Source organism: Salvia splendens, unplaced genomic scaffold (genome assembly GCF_004379255.2).
Source record: "Salvia splendens isolate huo1 unplaced genomic scaffold, SspV2 ctg422, whole genome shotgun sequence".
In the NCBI taxonomy this organism is placed as follows: Eukaryota; Viridiplantae; Streptophyta; class Magnoliopsida; order Lamiales; family Lamiaceae; genus Salvia; species Salvia splendens.
In genome coordinates this window covers 1-19,736 of record NW_024599072.1, presented here as the reverse complement: position 1 = coordinate 19,736, position 19,736 = coordinate 1, and the positions used below count along the sequence as shown (strand labels likewise).

The following is a 19,736-nucleotide window of genomic DNA, read 5'->3' as shown; positions in this document are numbered from 1 at the left end:
TTCCGGTGTAATATCAAATATGAGCATGATTAGAATTAGAAATAATAATTAATAAAGAGTGTAATTAATCACAATGCTTTATTGTGTATAAAACAAATGATAGAACAAATATTAAAATTTTATATTTAATCGAACATTACTTGGAAGCATGAATAGTAGTACTACTACTAAACCCCACCACCCGCTGGGAGACTTTCGGCCTTAATCCACAAGTCCGGTCGAATAGGATTAGTCGGATTCTGCCAAAAGGCGGATTTGGTACACCTGTAGTTAAACAAAAAAAAACACAAGACATAACAAAATGGTAGAAAATAATCCTAGGGGAGTTTGAACCTAGGTTGATGCTATGACAAAGGGGCATATTACCACTAGGCTATTTACCACTTTTGAGGTTAGACTCGTACCCCTTTGTTCTTTACTAGATCCGTCAGTGAGACAGTGACATGCACAACTCCTTAATATATGGAGTATGAAATTTAAAGTATCAAAGATATTTTAGGAGATCGAAATAAATATGTCAGTTTATATTGAAAACGAAATGTATGCCGGTAAAAGTGGTACTATAAAAAATTCCCTGCCTCGTCAGTTAATAGACTTTCCACCAATAATTTAAAAAATAATTATGGAAAGAAAAAAACTCTCGTCATCCCGTGATAACGTTTCCACAACTAAGTTAAGATCTTTCTTTTATTTTATCTAATAATAGTACTAATTTTTTGTCAAGACAATCCCACTAGGCATTAATTATACCACTCTTCGTAGACATAGCATGATAGCAACGAGAAAAATACAATTCGCCTAATGATAATGACGTATGATGCCATTTTTAGCTACAGTTGAAATCTACTATAGAATACTCTACATAGAAAATAAATTACTACTATGCCTCAAAATAAAAATAAATTACTTTAATTTAGAACACACACATATGACAAATTAAGATGGCCCAAATTATCTAGCCATGATTATTTACTAAATTTATGGCGTACCAATATACTTTTAAGGGATATAGACGACACTGAATATCACAAAAATTTCAGAAAATTAATTTTTTTTTCCTTACAAACTTGGAACTTGATATATAATATCATGAATTTAAAAGTTGTGTCACAATGGATTTAATCCAAGACTCAGACATTAGCCATTTTACTACTCCCTAAACTAATTTACTCCTTGATTAACACGTAACATGATAGCTTTAGGAGAGTTTACATGCATGTAACAATATTTCAATATAAAATATAAAACCCAACCAAAATAATAAATCAAATCAAGAGACAGTTGATATAATAGTAGCACAATTAGACGAACATATTATTCCCTTCTGTCTCAACTAATTGTCTCATTTTATCATTTTCATCATATCTCTATTAGCTATCTAATTTTATTCTACATGTCCTACTATAAATGATTGATTTTCCTTTTTTTTTGTCTCATTACAAATTTTAAATGATCAATGTTTCTTAACAAAAATAACTTTTTTACTCTCTCTTAATTTATTCTCCCTTCACTAATTCAATAAATATAATTTTTAAATCTCATGTTGAAAAAATTTGATCACTTAAAATGAAACCAAAGGGGAGTACTATTTTAGTTAGTGGACCTCATATTCCACCTACTCATGCACTCACAATTATTATATAATACATATAAGTATAACTTACATTGCACTAATTTTTTTTGCACTTTTTTAATAAAGTCAAAAATTTTTTAAAAAATTCATACCAATCAACTATGAGATAATTAATGAGAATCGGAGAAAGAATCATTTTATAGTGATCCATAACAACTACTTCCTCAGTTCATGAATATAAGACCAAATTTAAACGGACATAGATTTTAAAAATATAGTAGAAAATGAATAAAAAATATTTGTGGAATGTTAGTCATACTTTTATATATTGATATATATAATGAAATGTGAGAAAAATAAAGTTAGTAGAATGTGAGATCCATTATCAAAAATAGTAAAAAAGTAAATATACATTTTTTGATGGATAGATGAAAATGGCAAATTGAGATATTTATTGACGAGCGGAGAGTACCAAATCTATTGTATAATTGACAACCATAGGTAATTAGTATCCATTATTCATTCATTAGATTCTTTGGTGAACATATTTATTCTGGAGGCAGACTCTGGTACATTGGATGCATGCATGCATATGTCCTATATTAAAATATATACTTATGATTAAGAATTTTTGTTTAAATATATTAACTTTCAGTGTAGAATTGATGAAGTCTAATTGGAGTATTGGACCACACTCTAATTTGCCTTTTATATTTCGATTTTTTATCAATAAATTCTACTACTTGGATCAATAGCGTAAAAAAAAATTAATTAATGACAAGTTGGAGGGGATGCCCAATATCTAAAACTTTAATAATTGGAGAGTCTTGGTGCAAGAAAAGCATTGCTGTGCCGGCTATTTTAATTAATAAGGCAACTACATTAAACCTCTATAAACTAAAATTATTGGGACCTGATAATTTCTATCAATTTGAAAGAAATATTATAGGAATAATGATTATTATTTCAGATATATTTTACAAATCACTTACAATAGACATTTGTTATTGATGACAAATAAATTTAAATTGCTAACTATTTAGAGAATGTATATTGATGGAGTACGTACTAAACAAGCCCAACAGCAGCAAAGCCCATCAGCCTAAAGCCCAAGAAAGAGTATCAGTTCGGCATGACTAAAGAGTATCAGTCCGCATGACTAAAGAGTTCAGTTCGGCACAACCAAAGAGTTCGGCCCCAGCCTACAGCCGTAAAAGCCAACCAATCAACTCTGCTCTCAGGTCGGCATCAAGCTCTACTCTCAGATCGGCAAAAGCTGCTCGGCCATAATTCAGCAGTTCGGTCTCAGTATTCGACCGAACTAGGAGATAGTGGACTCATGCAGGATTTCCACCTCCACCACCCACGATCTATTTAGTGGTGTCAAGCAGTCATTAACTCATGCAGGATAGTGACCCATGCAAGATCGCCACGATCTCCACGACATCCACTACCTAGTAAATAGCTGCATGCCACGATCTAGGTTCAATGTATAAATAGACCTAGATCAGATAGATAGGGTAAGGTTAAAATAATAACTCTCTCGCTTCTAGAGATCAAATATCAAATAGCAAGTCTGTATTGTAAGCTGTAAGAAAACAGATCAAGCAATACAACTCTGCCCTCATTTCTTCCCGTGGACGTAGATTTACCTCAGTAAATCGAACCACGTAAATTCTCTGTGTCGTGATCTGTGTTTTCCAGCATTCTTCACCATCAAAAATTCGCCGATTCATCACTGCGCCGTCTGTGGGAAACAGAGAACCAAATTTGTGATAAAGCGAATTTTTGACCTTTTTCCACCCCAAAAAAAATGCATACCAGATCACATAACACCCATAATACCGTTCGTGATAACCGTGAGGAAGCTAGTCCAGCGCAGGTCTGAAAAACGGCCTCGGGAGACATCTACCTCCGGTTCTCACGAAGGAGGAACAAGCCACTCCAGGAGTCATCGCACCGAGTCTTCCCAGCAGCCCGATTTAAATGAAGCTGTCAAGCTGTTCTTGGCCGAGAAGCAGGAGGAGTTCTTAACCTTCCTGCAGAAGAGCCAACAGCCGGAGAAGACAACGGCGGATTCTCCCTCCTCATCCAGACATAAAGTCACTACCGCAGTAGTGACGTGTCTTCCAGGAGAAAGAATCCTCAACCCCGACATGTTCCTGTTCCTCCTCGGTACCGGAACCACAGGAGAACTCCATCTCCTCCGTACCGAAGAGATGTCGGGTTCGCCATGTACGGAGCATTAAAGACTCCGTTCTCGGACGATATCACCCGAACTCCTTTGCCGCGGAACTACCGGACACCGTCAATGACTTATGACGGGCTAGAGGATCCTCATGACTTCTTGGACGCTATCAATATAATATGCGAACCAGGGTCTCAATGAGGTCCATATGTGCAAGCTGTTCCCCGAGCTGCTCATCGGGAACGCAGAAGGTGGTTCGACAGCCTCCTCAAGGCAGCATTAGATCCTACCAGATCTAATGGATGCTTTCCACAGGGGTTCTTTCAGAAAGCGGAAGCCCGGATCACTTCGGCTCAGCTGCTTTCTATACGTCAAGGTCGCGACGAAAAGATCAGCGACTTCCTGACGAGATTCCATAAGGAATGCCTACAAGTAGATAATCTCAATGATCTACTTGTCATTTCGGCATTCAAAATGGAATCCTGCCCGGAGCTCTCTACAAAAAGCTCGTGGAGTGCAGTCCGCAAACAGCTCAAGAAATGTGGGACATTGCGGACCAGTTCTCCCGTGCCGATGAGGCAGACCGTCGAAAACGGTCTTTAGACAGCTCATCTAGAGGAGACGAAAAGAAGCCCGATCATAGCGATCAGGGCTTCCTCGCCGAACTCCTTTTGAAAGAATTCAAAGGGCACCGGTACAAGGCAGATTGGGACCACGTCTCAATCCTGAGAAGCCGCCCGCTCAGTTCGTACCTTAAACAAGTCAAGAGCGGAAAATTTTCGAACTACATTCCGATATGTTCGAAAACCAAAGCGGATGACGAAATCAGCCGCGCGCCGACCTCAGGATCAATATTGCTCCTTCCATCAAACCCACGGTCACGATACCGAGGAGTGCCGAAATTTGGCTGCAGGTATTGATGTTCTTGTGAAAACAGGAACGTTAAAAAAATACCAAAGCAAGCAGCCGAAAAAGAACAAAAGACAGAGAGGTGCGAACTGCAATCCTCAGGATCCGAAAAGGCATGAGGATCCCGAAGACGACGACGAGCCGCAATATGATGGAGTAATCCTGACTATTGATGCTCTCCCTGCCGGAAGACTAAGTCGTCCCTAAAAGCAGAACGCAGAGGTTCCAATCAAGAGGAGCCAACACATAAAAGGCTGAAGAAGACGAAGTGATTACATTTTCAGATGCCGATCCCGTCCCAGCCATCTCTCCTCACCAAGACGCTATTGTCATTCAAGCCGGAGTGGCAAACAAACTGATCCACAGAGTATTTGTGGATACAGGAGCGTCAGTCAGCATTCTTTTTAAAGAATGTTTCGATAAAATGGAAGTGGATCCAGCTCGGCTCAGTCCGGCTCCACTTCCTCTGAAAAGTTTCGCCCAGGAGGACACCCGCCCTGAAGGTATTATCAGCCTTCCGATCACGGTGGGAAAAGCGCCTACAAGCTCCAATACGATGATCGAGTTCTTTGTGGTGAAAGCTCGGTCCCCGTACAACATCATCCTGGGGAGAGACTGGCTCAACACAGTTCGGGCCGTTTGCTCTACTTATCACCTCACCATCAAGATCCCACTAAAGGGGGATAGCGGTCATCCGAGGTGATCAAAAGAGAGCAAAAGAATGTCTGCAGATTGCGCTTAAAAGTGCCGAGCAATCAGTTCGGCACCATCAAGCATAGCAATCACAGCAACCGGAGTCAAGGCAAGCGAGATGACCGAAGTCACTTCAGAGCCGAACTCAATGACCGTTCAGTTATACGAAGATGATCCATCCAGAACGGTCAAGATCGGCTTCGCAGGAACGCCTCTACTCGGGAAAAGACCATTCAGCTCCTCAAGGAGTACAAAGATGTCTTTGCATGGTCTCCGTTGGACATGACCGGAGTGCCCCCCGAGGTAATCACTCATCGGTTAAATATTGATCCTTCAATCCGGCCAGTAAAACAGAAGCAAAGACTCTTTGCGGCAGAAAGAAGCCAAGTCATTCATGACGAAGTCCGCCAATTACTAAAAGCGGATGTACTATTCGAGGTGAAATATCCTTCTGGGTGGCCAATCCTGTGATGATCAAGAAAAAGAGGGAGGATGGCGGATGTGCATAGATTTTACCGATCTAAACAAGCACTGTCCTAAAGATGCTATCCCCTTCCGAATATAGATAAAAAAGTAGAAGCTTTGATCGGCTTCGAATTTTCTGTTTTCTTGATTTATACAAAGGATATCACAAGTGTTGATGGATGAGAGTGACGCTCCGAAAACAGCTTTCATTACCGATTTCGGCATTTTCGCTTATAAAAAGATGCCATTCGGTTTAAAGAATGCCGGAGCCACTTATCAAAGGATGGTAGACAAGCTTTTTCGGCACCTAATCGGAAACAGGTTGAAGTGTATGTCGACGACATAGTTGTCAAAAGCAAAAGCACTTCGGAGTACGAGCACAACCTCAAGTCCACTCTCACGTGCTCAAGAAAGCCAACCTCAAACTAATCCCCAAAAGTGTACCTTTTTGGTAGATTCGGGAAAGTTTCTGGGTTGTTGGGTTTCAAAAGGACGGACAAGGAGCCAAAAAAGCAAAGGACGCAGAAGCAAGCTCAAAAGTTCAAGTCACATGGCAATGCCGAAGTCCATACATGACGTGCAAAGGCTAACCGGATGTCTAGCCGCACTGAATCGATTCCTTTCCCAAGCAGCCGAAAAGCAACTGCCGTTCTTCAAAGTGTTGAAAAAGGCACCAAAGTTCGAGTGGGGAGCCGAGCAGAAAAAGGCCTTTGACGAGCTCAAAAGTTATCTAGCCGAGCTTCCTATTCTCTCTGCTCCAACCGAAGCCGAAGTAATATTCTTATACTTAGCGGCATCAGATCAAACCATTAGCGCGGTGCTTGTACGAGAAGAAGCCTAAAGCAGTTTCCCATCTACTTTACAAGCCGAGCATTAAGAGGTCCAGAAACAAGGTATCAACCTCTGGAAAAAATTGCTCTGGCGTTAGTAAATGCAGCAAGGAGACTGCGGCCATACTTCTATGCTCACAAGGTATGCGTCTTAACCGATCTGCCTCTTCGGCAAGTTTTGACCAAGCCAGAAGCATCAGGCAGAATCGCCAAATGGGCCATAGAGCTGGGAGAACACTCAATCGAGTACCTACCTCGAAAGCCATCAAGGGACAAGCCTTGGCAGATTTCTTGCAGAGGCCAAGTTCGATCAAGCAATCCTGTCATTGCCGAACAGAAAAATTCTGCCAATGCCGAACTTAGCACAGCCCTTGGAATCGAAGTAGAGCCGCCGGACTGCTGGAGCGGATTCGTAGATGGAGCTTCAAACAAGATGGGAAGTGGAGCTGGTATTTTACTCGTCGCTCCCGACGGACACGAGGTAACCTACTCACTTCGGTTCCTATTCCCCACTACTAATAATGAAGCCGAGTACGAAGCCCTCCTGGCCGGACTCCAGTTAGCGCAAAGTCTGCTCGTCAAGTCTCTCAAAATCCATTGTGATTCACAAGTCATAGTGAATCACATGTTGGGTACAAGTGAAGCTCGTGACGAGAGAATGAAGAAGTATTTGGACAAAGCGCAAAGCATCAGCCGAAGTTTCTCCTATTTTCGGATAATCCGCATTCCCAGAGCGGAAAATAGCCGAGCAGATACCTTAAGTAAGTTGGCCTCAGATCCGAGCTCAAAGGCGGAAGAATTAATGCATCGAAGCATTGATGAAGCCGAGGTACATTCAGTATCCAGCTCGCCGAACTGGATGACGCCGATCTTGCAGTATCTGGATCAAGGACAATTGCCCGAGGATAAGAGAGAAGCTCGGAAGATCACGTGCCGAGCACTTCGGTACGAACTTCATGAAGGAGTCCTCTTTAGAAAGTCTTACCTCCAGCCGTTATTGCGGTGCGTAGGACCAGAAGAGACGGACTACATCCTCAGAGAAGTTCATGAAGGATCGTGCGGTAGCCACATCGGAGCTAGAGCTTTAGCTAAAAAAGTTCTAAGATGGGGATATTATTGGCCAACCTTGGTACAAGAAGCAGTGCAGCTCGTCAAGACCTGCCCGAAGTGCCAAATCCATGCAAATATCCCAAGGATGCCGCAGACCGATCTATCCACTATGCAGAGCCTTGGCCTTTTATGCAATGGGGCATAGACATAGTGGGACCACTTCCTCAAGCTCCTCGGCAAATGAAATTCCTAATCGTTGCCGTGGACTACTTTACGAAGTGGGTGGAAGCTGAACCATTAGCTACGATAACGAGCTCGAAGGCATTGGATTTCGTCTGGAAGAACATAGTGTGCCGATTTGGCATACCCCACATCCTCATCTCGGATAACGGGACTCAGTTCACCGACAAGACGTTCAAGAATTGGTGCCAAGAGCTGAATATTCAACAGCGGTTCACTTCGGTCTCTCATCCACAAGCAAACGGACAAACGGAGGTAACAAATCGTATCCTGGTGAAAGGGTTAAAAGCTCGGTTAGAACAAGCCAAAGGACAATGGGTAGAAAATCTCCCTCAAGTCCTATGGTCCTACCGAACTACACCCACAACCTCCAACGGTGAAACTCCGTACAGTCTGGTGTACGGCACTGAAGCCGTAATTCCGGTGGAGATCGGCATACCCAGTCCCCGAACTCTAAACTTTCTCAGCAGAAATGAATGACGACGGACTGAGAGCCGAGCTAGATCTTGCCGAAGAAAGAAGAGAATTGGCATGCATAAAAGCAGCCAAGTACAAGGAGCAAGTAGCCCGGTATTACAACCAAAGGTGAAGAAGCTGCAATTTCAAGTGGGAGATCTCGTCTTGAGAAACAACGAAGTAAGCCGAGCAGAAAAGCTGGGCAAGCTCGAACCCACATGGGAAGGTCCGTATCGGGTGTCAGAAGTCCTCGGCAAAGGGTCTTACAAATTGGCTCACATGTCAGGAGAACAGGTACCCCGAACATGGCACATTTCCAACCTCAAAAAGTTCCATTTGTAAGAGACAGTCCGGTCAGTCAGTCTTGAGTCCTGTTCAGTCAATGTGCTTTATTTGGTTTACTTGGTCTTTATTTGTCTCTGTGCGTTTTGTCTGTGTGTTTTGTCTGTCTCTGTGCGTGTCGTCTCTTACAAATGTTACTGAGGTATCTTGTTCTTCGAAGGCTGATCCCCTTCTTAGAACATATACAAGCCAACGATTGTGAGTCAAAGCTTCTACAGAAGATACAAGACCACAATTCAGCTTAAACAAGCAGTTCGTCTGAAACGAGCTGCAACAAGCCAACGATTGTGAGTCAAAGCTTCTACAGAAGATACAAGACTACAATTCAGCTTAAACAAGCAGTTCGTCTGAAACGAGCTGCAACAAGCCAACGATTGTGAGTCAAAGCTTCTACAGAAGATACAAGACCACAATTCAGCTTAAACAAGCAGTTCGTCTGAAACGAGCTGCAACAAGCAACGATTGTGAGTCAAAGCTTCTACAGAAGATACAAGACCACAATTCAGCTTAAACAAGCAGTTCGTCTGAAACGAGCTGCAACAAGCCAACGATTGTGAGTCAAAGCTTCTACAGAAGATACAAGACCACAATTCAGCTTAAACAAGCAGTTCGTCTGAAACGAGCTGCAACAAGCCAACGATTGTGAGTCAAAGCTTCTACAGAAGATACAAGACCACAATTCAGCTTAAACAAGCAGTTCGTCTGAAACGAGCTGCAACAAGCCAACGATTGTGAGTCAAAGCTTCTACAGAAGATACAAGACCACAATTCAGCTTAAACAAGCAGTTCGTCTGAAACGAATTGCAATAAGCCAACGATTGTGAAGTCCAAGCTTCTAAAGAGGATACAAGACCACAATTCGCTTAAAAATCAAGCACTTCGTCTGAAACGAACTGCAACAAAAGTCCGATTCTCGCGATAAAACTTGCCTGAATTAGGACAAGGGAAAGTCCGATCCACGCGATAAAAACTCGCCGAATTAGGACAGGGAAAGTCCGATCCCCAAATTAGGACACGGAAAGTCCGATCCGAGCGATAAAAACTCGCCAAATTAGGACCAAAGACGAGTCCGGTCAAAGATGTTTATTTCATCAGCCCAAAGACGAGTCCGGTCAAAGATGTTTATTTCATCAGACCAAAGCCAAGTCCGGTCAAAGAAGAGTTCACTTCATCAGACCGAGGACAAACATCAACTTACCCCGTACCTTTATCCAGAATGCCGAAGTGATTCACTTCACTTTTCGGGGGGGGTAGTGATGGAGTACGTACTAAACAAGCCCAACAGCAGCAAAGCCCATCAGCCTAAAGCCCAAGAAAGAGTATCAGTTCGGCATGACTAAAGAGTATCAGTCCAGCATGACTAAAGAGTTCAGTTCGGCACAACCAAAGAGTTCGGCCCCAGCCTACAGCTCGGTAAAAGCCAACCAATCAAACTCTGCTCTCAGGTCGGCATCAAGCTCTACTCTCAGATCGGCAAAAGCTGCTCGGCCATAATTCAGCAGTTCGGTCTCAGTATTCGACCGAACTAGGAGATAGTGGACTCATGCAGGATTTCCACCTCCACCACCCACGATCTATTTAGTGGTGTCAAGCAGTCATTAACTCATGCAGGATAGTGGACCCATGCAAGATCGCCACGATCTCCACGACATCCACTACCTAGTAAATAGCTGCATGCCACGATCTAGGTTCAATGTATAAATAGAACCTAGATCAGATAGATAGGGTAAGTTAAAAATAGACTCTCTCGCTTTCTAGAGATCAAATACAAAATAGCAAGTCTGTATTGTAAGCTGTAAGAAAACAGATCAAGCAATACAACTCTGCCCTCATTTCTTCCCGTGGACGTAGATTTACCTCAGTAAATCGAACCACGTAAATTCTCTGTGTCGTGATCTGTGTTTTCCAGCATTCTTCACCATCAAAAATTCGCCGATTCATCATATATTACATAATCATGTTAGTTTAGAAAATGTATATTACATAATCTTTTGTGTTAAAGTAAAAGTTGATTCATGCATACACATAAATGTGCACATTGTGCATAAGTAGAACTATATACAATGCTCCACTAATTGTTTTAAAATCATAACCAATAATGATTTCTCATTAAAATTTGATAGATGATGAATCACATGATTAATAGCTTTGCATCTCGTCACAAACAATGGTGTAAGAAGCAACGACTTGTATATGAGAATTATAATAATAATTAATAATTTATAAGTTCATCAAGACCTTAAATACATATAATTGAATTTCAAAAGATCTTATTGTTAAATTGATTGATGTCTAATTTTGAACTGACCCAGAATCGGGACCAGATAAGTTAATAGGTTTATAACGTTAGTAATTCATAGAGTATTTATGGAGATTCTAAAGTAGTACTCCCTCCGTCCCAACTAAGTTGAGTCGCATTCCTTTTTGACATGTCCCAACTAAGTTGAATAATTTCGCTTTAAAAAAAAACAAAACATCTAATCACTCTTACTTTATTCCATCATCTATTTTCCTCTCTCTTTATTTTTCTTATTTTATTCATCTCTTTTAATTTTCAATACAATTTCTTAATCTTTGTGTATAAAAGTTTTCTCTAAGGGCATCAGCAGTGGGGCGCCCTAAGGCGCGTTACATCATCATTTTATTGTTTTGTTTAATTAATTTAAATGTTTTCAAATAACAAGTAACGAGTAAATAAAAAACGTCTAAATAACAAATGGCGACGCATTAATTAAAAAAAGTTACACCATTCAACTTACAAAAAAAAACAACTAAGTCGGTGCAATTCCCAACTTCCGACTCAGCTCATCGATTAACGCCCGGAGATATTCGGCTTCGTCGGGGTCGGTACACTTCTTGAGGGCCTTGTGCGTCTGCAATAACGTCCTCGCCATCGACGTTGTTGCCAACGACTCAAACGCGGTGGCCGTCTGGGTCGGGAGCGTTTCCGGGAACGGAGATGGGTTTGCAGCGGTCGAGGATGAGGTCGCGGCCGCCTTCCCCTTGCCTTCGCAGCCTTGACGCCGGGAGGACGCCGGGAGGACACCGGTGTGCCGGAACTCCCTTCATCCACGTACGTCCGGGTGAGGTCAACCGGGTTATTGCCGCTGCTCGTGTAATCACCAGCTTCGGTGGTCTTCGTTCTCTTCGGCGCACCAGTGTTCAGAATTCCACCTTGGAACTATATTTATAAAAAATTAAACCGCGTCCCATCGTTCGCGTCGATCGTCCGCGTAGCCCACAGTGGGCCGGACAATGGCGCGGACGATGGCCTATCGTCCGCGGCCATCGTCCGCGTAGGCCGCAATGGGGCGGACGATGGCGCGGACGATGGGCATCGTCCGCGCTATACTCCGCACCCTTAGTATAGGGCGCGGCGATCGTCCGCGGCCTATGTCACGCACTCGCAATGGGGCGCACGATGGCGGGCGCAGACGATGCGCGCCATCGGGCGTGCCATCGTCCGCCCCATTGCAGATGGCCTAAATTTAGTTGGGACCGAGGAAGTACTACTAATTAATCATTCTTTGGTAATTTGATTAAGCGATTGAGATTTATTAACTGCTGACATGGCATAGTCAGAGGCGTAATTAGCTAGCTGGTGATCCATAGATAGAGACAAGGGTTGGAGCGCAGTCGGATATGACAAGGTGCCGCGTCAGTGTGGGCCCTATCTTATTTTCAACTCCCTTATTATAGAAGATTGATATTTACACGTTTATATGACTCATCACATACTTTTTTCGTCATTCGCGATACACACGCGTGATTCCACGCTGTCTGCTCTTTTCTTTCACATTTTGTCGGAATTTAAGTTCACATTTTTCATAATAATTTCCAATGCATAGTATTGTCGGTGGATCCTTCTTTTCAATTGAAATCTGAATGTTTCTATTAAAAGTTAGAAGTATCATCCCCAAATATATACTTTTATCAAATTGAAAATTCTTAATTGTGAGATGAGGAAAAGAAGAATTAGCTTAGCAATATCATGATGTATTTTATTAATATTTAAAGCAAATGATAGGAACGAGAAATAGATAACAATTTTAATTGAATTGATACGATGAAAGTGCATGCGATACAATGTTGAAAATGAAATAAGATTATCTTTAATCATTCATTACTTAAATTTTAAGATATTTTAATTATATATTTATTTTATAGTATAAAATTTAAAACCAAATTTTTTGTGCACAGAAGGATTACTAGCAAAGTGTGAGCCTCACGATCCAAAGTAACGCGTGGTGGTGAGAAGCACCTCTGACCAAATCTTCTTCCGCCAGTTACACAAACAGCACAATTTTCAGGGAAGGACTCCAACTAGATTTTCTTTTGAGGACATAAAAAGTCCAAATTTTTAGTTAAGGACTTTTTTATCCTACTATATATACCAGATTTTTTTCAATCATACAACATCAAAACAAAAGGCCATTTGTCATTGTAACACCTCCTAGTTTTTTTAATCTTTATATTTACTTCGTGGTTCGAAACTTTTTTGTTGCCAAGATGACCATCCTCATTGACCAGCCCCAACTTGGTAAATAATCTCCTTAATTCCCTTAACTATTTTATTTTTTTTCCCAAAATGCCTTAATATTTCATGATCTATAATTTCAGATTGCGTTCCCATTGAAGACAAGAAACTTGGGCAATCACAATGCGCCTTCGAGGCTCCTCACATGAATGCTTTTGGCCAAAATTTTAGGTATTAATTGAGTTAATATAAAATGTGAATTGTAAGGTCGACGAATTTCTCAACATATGCTTACGAATTAGGGACTATACTAATGCTGAAACCGAGAGGCAAAAAGGGGTTGAGGAATTCTACCGATTGCAACACATCAACCAGACATATGATTATGTATGTACAATATATTTTAATTTGGAAGAAAACCTATTTTTATTCTTTTTCAATTTATAAATTTGAAATTGGAAACATAAAATGCAGGTTAAGAGGATGAGAGAAAAGTTCTCAAAACTAGACAAAATGGAAATGAGCATATGGGAATGCTGTGAGCTTTTGAATGAAGTTGTGGACGAGAGCGATCCGGATTTGGATGAGCCACAGATCCAACACTTGTTGCAGTCGGCCGAGGCTATCCGCAAGGACTACCCCGACCAAGATTGGTTGCACCTCACCGCTCTAATTCACGGTACCAAAATATATACTTATATGTGTTCGTTCGTCTAATGCTAAGTTTAGTATGTCATCTAACGTGGAATATCATTTCAGATCTAGGAAAAGTTCTTCTTCTCCCCAAATTCGGAGGGTTGCCTCAATGGGCCGTTGTTGGTTAGTACATTAACACTAATTACCAATAGTATTATTTTAGATAATGAAAAAATTAATTATGATACATTTTCCATAATAGGTGACACTTTCCCTCTTGGATGTGCTTTTGACGCCTCCAATATTCATCACAAGGTGACATACTCTACTTCAAATGCATCTAATATATATATTTGAAATTAGTGTAATAAATTACTTTGTATTGATGCAAAAATGCAGTATTTCCACGAGAATCCTGACAGCAAAAACACAACCTATCTCACTAAGAACGGAGTTTATGAAGAAGGATGCGGGTTGGAAAATGTCGTTATGTCATGGGGGCACGACGACTACATGTATTTGGTACTAATTCTATATACTATGGTGGTGTTCGGTTGCCATGACTAATATCATGAGACTATCCATCTATGATTAAGTTGTTGAATTATTTTAGTTGGAGGAATAGGGGGTTAGCTATGACTAATTATCTCATGATTATTCATCTAGGATTGAGTTATGTGGTTGAATCTCATGAACCAAACACACTATAAATTTAATCTCGGAGAGGCTATGACTAATTATCATGGGACTATCCATCTAAGATTAAGTTGAAGGGTTCAATCTTATGAACCAAACATGATACATATTTAATCATGAGATTTAATCTTGCCAACCGAACACCCCCTATATGACAAATTTTACAATTATATAGTACACAATTATAATTCATATTAAAACAAAATTAATTAACCTAGCTATTACTTGAAGATCTCATGTATATATCTTTGTTTCAAATTTTAGGTGGCTAAGGAAAATGGAACAACTCTACCTTCGGCTGCATTGTTCATCGTCCGTTACCATTCATTTTATCGTAAGCCTTCGAACTATTTTCTGTCTAAATGAATGAAACTATTGGAATAACATTTGTATCTTATTGAATACAGCTTTGCATAAGGCTGGAGCTTATACACACTTGATGAACGACGAAGACAAGGAGAATCTCAAGTGGCTCCATGTCTTCAAGTAAGTAAACTGAATTATTTTTTATCACAATTGATTCGGAAATGTATGTCGTTACACAAGTATTAACATTATATTTTTCTTGAATTCTTAAAATTGTACAGCAAATATGATCTGTACAGTAAGAGCAAAGTTCATGTTGATGTTGAGGAAGTGAAACCCTACTATATGTCCCTCATTAACAAGGTAGGTTTTACTACCAAGCTATTTCTTCTTTTTTTTTGTATTTGTCTTATTTAATTGACTAAGTACTATTTCTCATATCGCTGATAAGATTTGAAATTTTTGTTACTGCAGTACTTCCCAGAAAAGCTGAGATGGTAAAATTTTGTGCAAGCGTTTGATGAAGAGCAATTGGGATTAGTGTATCCAATTGCGAAAGTTTGTATTTTCTTGTGTTTGTAAATTGCTTTTCATCTACACAGATGGGCAAAATAGTCACTTCATCACCATTGTAGCATTTCTCATTTTTACATTCATCATATGTGATTTTTAGTTAGTTTTGCCTGTACACAATAAATGTTGAGTCCCAACGCCCAATGTAATCTCCCGGCTTCTCCTACTAATTAATTCTGTATTGTTAATGCTTGCAATATTCTCAACTAATACAAATATCTCACTTCAAACAACATGAATGTCTTCGTCTAGATGTCAGTGTTGTCAGTCTCCTTCAATCGAGTCTCTTAGTCATGTCTTTTTCTTGAGTCAGTCGACTTTTTCTGCATGGGAATATTTCGATGCCTGGTTTCCTTCCTCGCACACACCGATTCACACGAGCACTGATATTGCACTTAGACTAGGTCACTGGCGGAGGTCCTCTTTCCAGAGGGCTCCCGCTTACATATTAGTTTTCTTGTACTCTGTTTGATTGCTTGGTTTCTTTGGACGGAGAGGAACGGCTGCAAGCATGGCGGTCGTCCTTTTCGTCACTCTCATGTTATTTGGTAGGTCACTCACCACTTGCACATGCTTGTCTTGGCCGGCAAGATCACCCCGATCCACTGGAGGGGATGTTCGCCGTCGGTTGATTTCATGCCTTCCTCCCCAGACAGCGTGTTCTGCGGTCACTCATGGTCCTATGGCATCCCCCTGATGCCCCTTGGGTGAAGCTAAACATTGACGGTGCCTTCTCTACATCGACAATGGAGGTGGGGGAGGGAGGATTGGTTCGAGGCTCTGATGGAGGACTTCTGCGTGCCTTCTGTGCTCCGATAGCCGCATCATCGAGCTTTGAGGCGGAGCTGTTGGCTCTGATTCGGGGGTTCGAGATGACTATGGAGCTTTCGACACACATCTGGATTGAGCTTGACTCATCGGCTCTGGTTACCTTATTGTCATCTGGACAGCTTGGCGCTGCGGAGTTCAGACATCACATGGCTTTGATCAGGAGTATGACTTCTCAGCGGCATGTTCGGTTCTCACACATCTACAGAGAAGGGAACTGAGCTGTTGATTTCTTGCAGGTAGGGGGGTTCAGACTCATGCCCTTACTTACTATGATCCAATCTCTGCGCCTCGGTATCTGAAGGCGCTGGTTAGGATGGACCAGCTGGGATATCCTAACTTCTGTTTCCGACGTAGAGATGTGGGTTGATCCAGCTTCTTTGGTGGCTGGTTTTGATAATTTTTCGTTTCTCCCTCGTATATATATTGTCAGTTCTTTTCCACTTGATAGTATGAAGGATCTCGACCTGTGGGACCTCTATTTGGCTTCTTCATGTTCTTGTTTAGATCCTAATCACTTTTGGGCTAAGATCATGTGGGTAGAACATTTTATTTTGATATTATTTACGGGTTGGAGGTCTTCCTAAACCTCCCGCCCACAAAGGATCTTAATAAGCAAAATAGTAATCTAATGAGAATATGGTGCACTCCATAATTATAATGAAAAGGCTATTTATAAGCATAAGGATCTTAATAAGCAAAATATTAATCTAGCATTAATTCCTTCAAATTTATAATTTTAATTTTAATCCTCATCATATTCTCCAATCATGTTTTCTGATGATGTGGCGAATTTTTGATGGGAATAAATGCCAGTAATAAATGATCACAACACGGGAAATTACGTGGTTCGATTTACTGAGGTAAATCTACGTCCACGGGAAGAAGAGAGGGCAAATTTGTATTGCTTGGTCTCGCTTACAGATTACAATACTGATTTGCTATAAGATTCAGGATCTAGAGAGCTTAACCCTGGTCTATCTGATCTAAGTTCTATTTATACATTCGAACTAAGATCGTGGTTTGCAGCCCTGGTAGTGGGGTTGATAACTGCTTAATACCACTAAATAGATCGTGGGTGTAATGGAGGTCGTGGAGATCCTGCATGGGTCCACTATCTCCTTGTTCGGTCGAATACTGAGACCGAACTGCTGAACTTTGCCGATCAGCTTTTGCCGATCTGAGAGTTGAGCTCGATTGGTCGGCTTTTACCGAGATATAGGCTGTGACCGGACTCTTTGGTTGTGCCGAACTGATATCAGCTTTTGCGATCTGAGAGTTGAGCTCGATTGGTCGACTTTACCGAGCTATAGGCTTTGACCGAACTCTTTGGTTGTGCCGAACTGATACTCTTTCTTGGGTTTTGGGCTGATGGGCCGTCACTGCTATTGGGCTCCGCAATTATTGTTTAGTTGTTTAGTCCGTATCCCATCACCACCCCCCCCGAAAAGCGAAGTGAATCACTTCGGCATTTTGGATAAGTGTAAGGGGGAGGCTGACGTCAGGGGACGTGCTCCGCACGTGTCTGCATTAAATGTGACAGCAAACAAATCGGCCAGAGAATCCGGAAAAAGTGGGATTTGAAACGGTGCGACGAATTTGAAATGCCTTTGCGAATCCGATAAATACTTCCTTTCTCATCATTGGAAACACTTTTGCGATTATTTCTTCTGTATTCTCTCCCTTTTTCGAAAAATTTTCTTCCGCTTCTTCAAGACTTTCTTCAGACTTTCGACCATCAGAGAGTAAGAATCATGTCTTCTTCTTCTGAATCTGTTTCTGAATCAGGTAGCGGTAGGAAGGGGGGTAAGGGGTCTTCTGGCCGGAAGAAGTCCGGGAGAAGACGGTAGAATATTTTCCGAGCATTTTGAGTAAGGATACTGTGATATCCTTACACGGAAAATATTTTCTACCTGGGGTTTAGTGGTAATTCCCTACGACCTTCATAGGGCTGATTCGCCGCCGGAGGGTTACGCCACCGTTTACGAAGCCTGCTTGGAATGCGGGCTTCGTTTCCCTCTTCCCCCTGCCTTTGTAGAGCTTCTTGATTTTTTTCAACTCCCTTTAGGTCAAGTGACTCCGAATTCTTGGAGGCACTTATCGGCCTTTGCTGCCGAACTGCGTAGATTAGGAAAGGATCTGTCTCTGAGGGCAATCCTTAATTTCTTTCAGTTTAAGAGGAAGGGATCCTGGTTTTACTTGATCCCTTTACAGCCCTTTAGAGCCTTTTGTAAAACCAAATGGCCGAAATGGCAAAATCGTTTCTTTTTTTTTACAATAGGACAGCGGCTCCGGGCTTTCCCTGGAGAGGGCCGAAGTCCGTAATTCCTCATCCTCGGTTAGAACCGTTGAACGAGCTCGAGGGCGAGCTCAATAAGATTCCTATGATTAGGAAACAGTACTCGGAATCTGAGCTCGTCAAGGGTGACTTCGTGTTCGATATCTCGTCTTCGGACGAAGAGACTGAGGGTGAGGATTTCTTTTTTTATGCTTTACTGCTTTAACGACGAAGACTAACCTTGTTTTCTTGCTTTTTGGCAGTGAACATGCTAAACAAGCTCGGTCGCAAATCCTCCGAATCTAATGAGCCGGAGAGACAGAAAGCCACCGGCTCGGCGTCTGATGCCGAGAAGAATCCGAAAAAGAGCAAGAAGACCTCTCTTCGGATCCAAAAAGCCGGAGTCGACTTCGGCAAAGGGGAAGGGGAAGATTCAGAAACCCCCAAGAGCGCCGGAGAAAGACATTGTCTTGGCGGCCCCTTCGGAACATGTCTGTGAGCCTTTTGCATGGCCAACGGACTTTGTAGAGGTGAATTCTCTTCTTGATTTTGGCCTTGCTTTTTTCCTATATTTTTTGTGGCCCCCTCTGTTGACTTTTTCCTTTTCCCATTTTCAGAGGAACAATATGCTCTCCAAGCTCGTCGCCGTTGAACTCTCCAAAGCGTCCAACGATTATGCTGAGATGCAGAGGAAGTTGAATGCTGCTCGTCACCGGAACAGGCTCGGCAGACTTTGAGAAGGCAAGGGCCGATAGGAGCGATCTGGCGGCTATCGGATAAGATGAGCTCAGCGTGCGTGCCAAAAACCAGCTCATCATCAGAGAGAGCAATCTAAACAGAGGGAGGCTGCCGCCGTGGTTGCTCAGGGGAGGCTCTCCGTGTTTTCGCGGAGAAACCTCTTTTGAGCAATCAATTTTCGGCCTTTATCGGTGATCTGCTGAAATTGATGACCGATAACGCTGAGCAGGGACCCGAAGTCGTCCTGCCGCTGTATGGCCGAGAGTTTCAGCTCGTCTCCAGAGTCTGCCGCTCCTTGAGGAGCTTGCTTCTTCCTCGGTCCTGCTCTCTGCTGAAAGAGTCCGTAAACTGCGCTGACCGGGACGAGAACATGGAGGCCATCTTTGCCTCCTTGGACCTGTTTCACCCGCTTCAATCTTTAACGAGAGGGGTGGGCAGGAAAACGAGGCCGGCAGGAG

The 19,736-nt window shown here is 42.0% G+C and overlaps 1 protein-coding gene across 1 annotated transcript; it reads left to right on the top strand.

Annotated features, from left to right (window-relative positions):
• Positions 1–13,162: 13,162 nt before the first annotated feature.
• LOC121790148 (inositol oxygenase 4-like) lies at positions 13,163–15,537 on the top strand. Its single transcript, XM_042188429.1, has 11 exons — positions 13,163–13,286; positions 13,367–13,454; positions 13,526–13,610; positions 13,698–13,902; positions 13,983–14,042; positions 14,122–14,174; positions 14,259–14,381; positions 14,820–14,889; positions 14,963–15,041; positions 15,143–15,224; positions 15,336–15,537. The coding sequence occupies exons 1-11, from the start codon at positions 13,256–13,258 to the stop codon at positions 15,360–15,362; spliced, it is 903 nt and encodes a 300-aa protein (XP_042044363.1). The 5' UTR covers positions 13,163–13,255; the 3' UTR covers positions 15,363–15,537.
• The last annotated feature ends 4,199 nt before the right edge of the window (positions 15,538–19,736 follow it).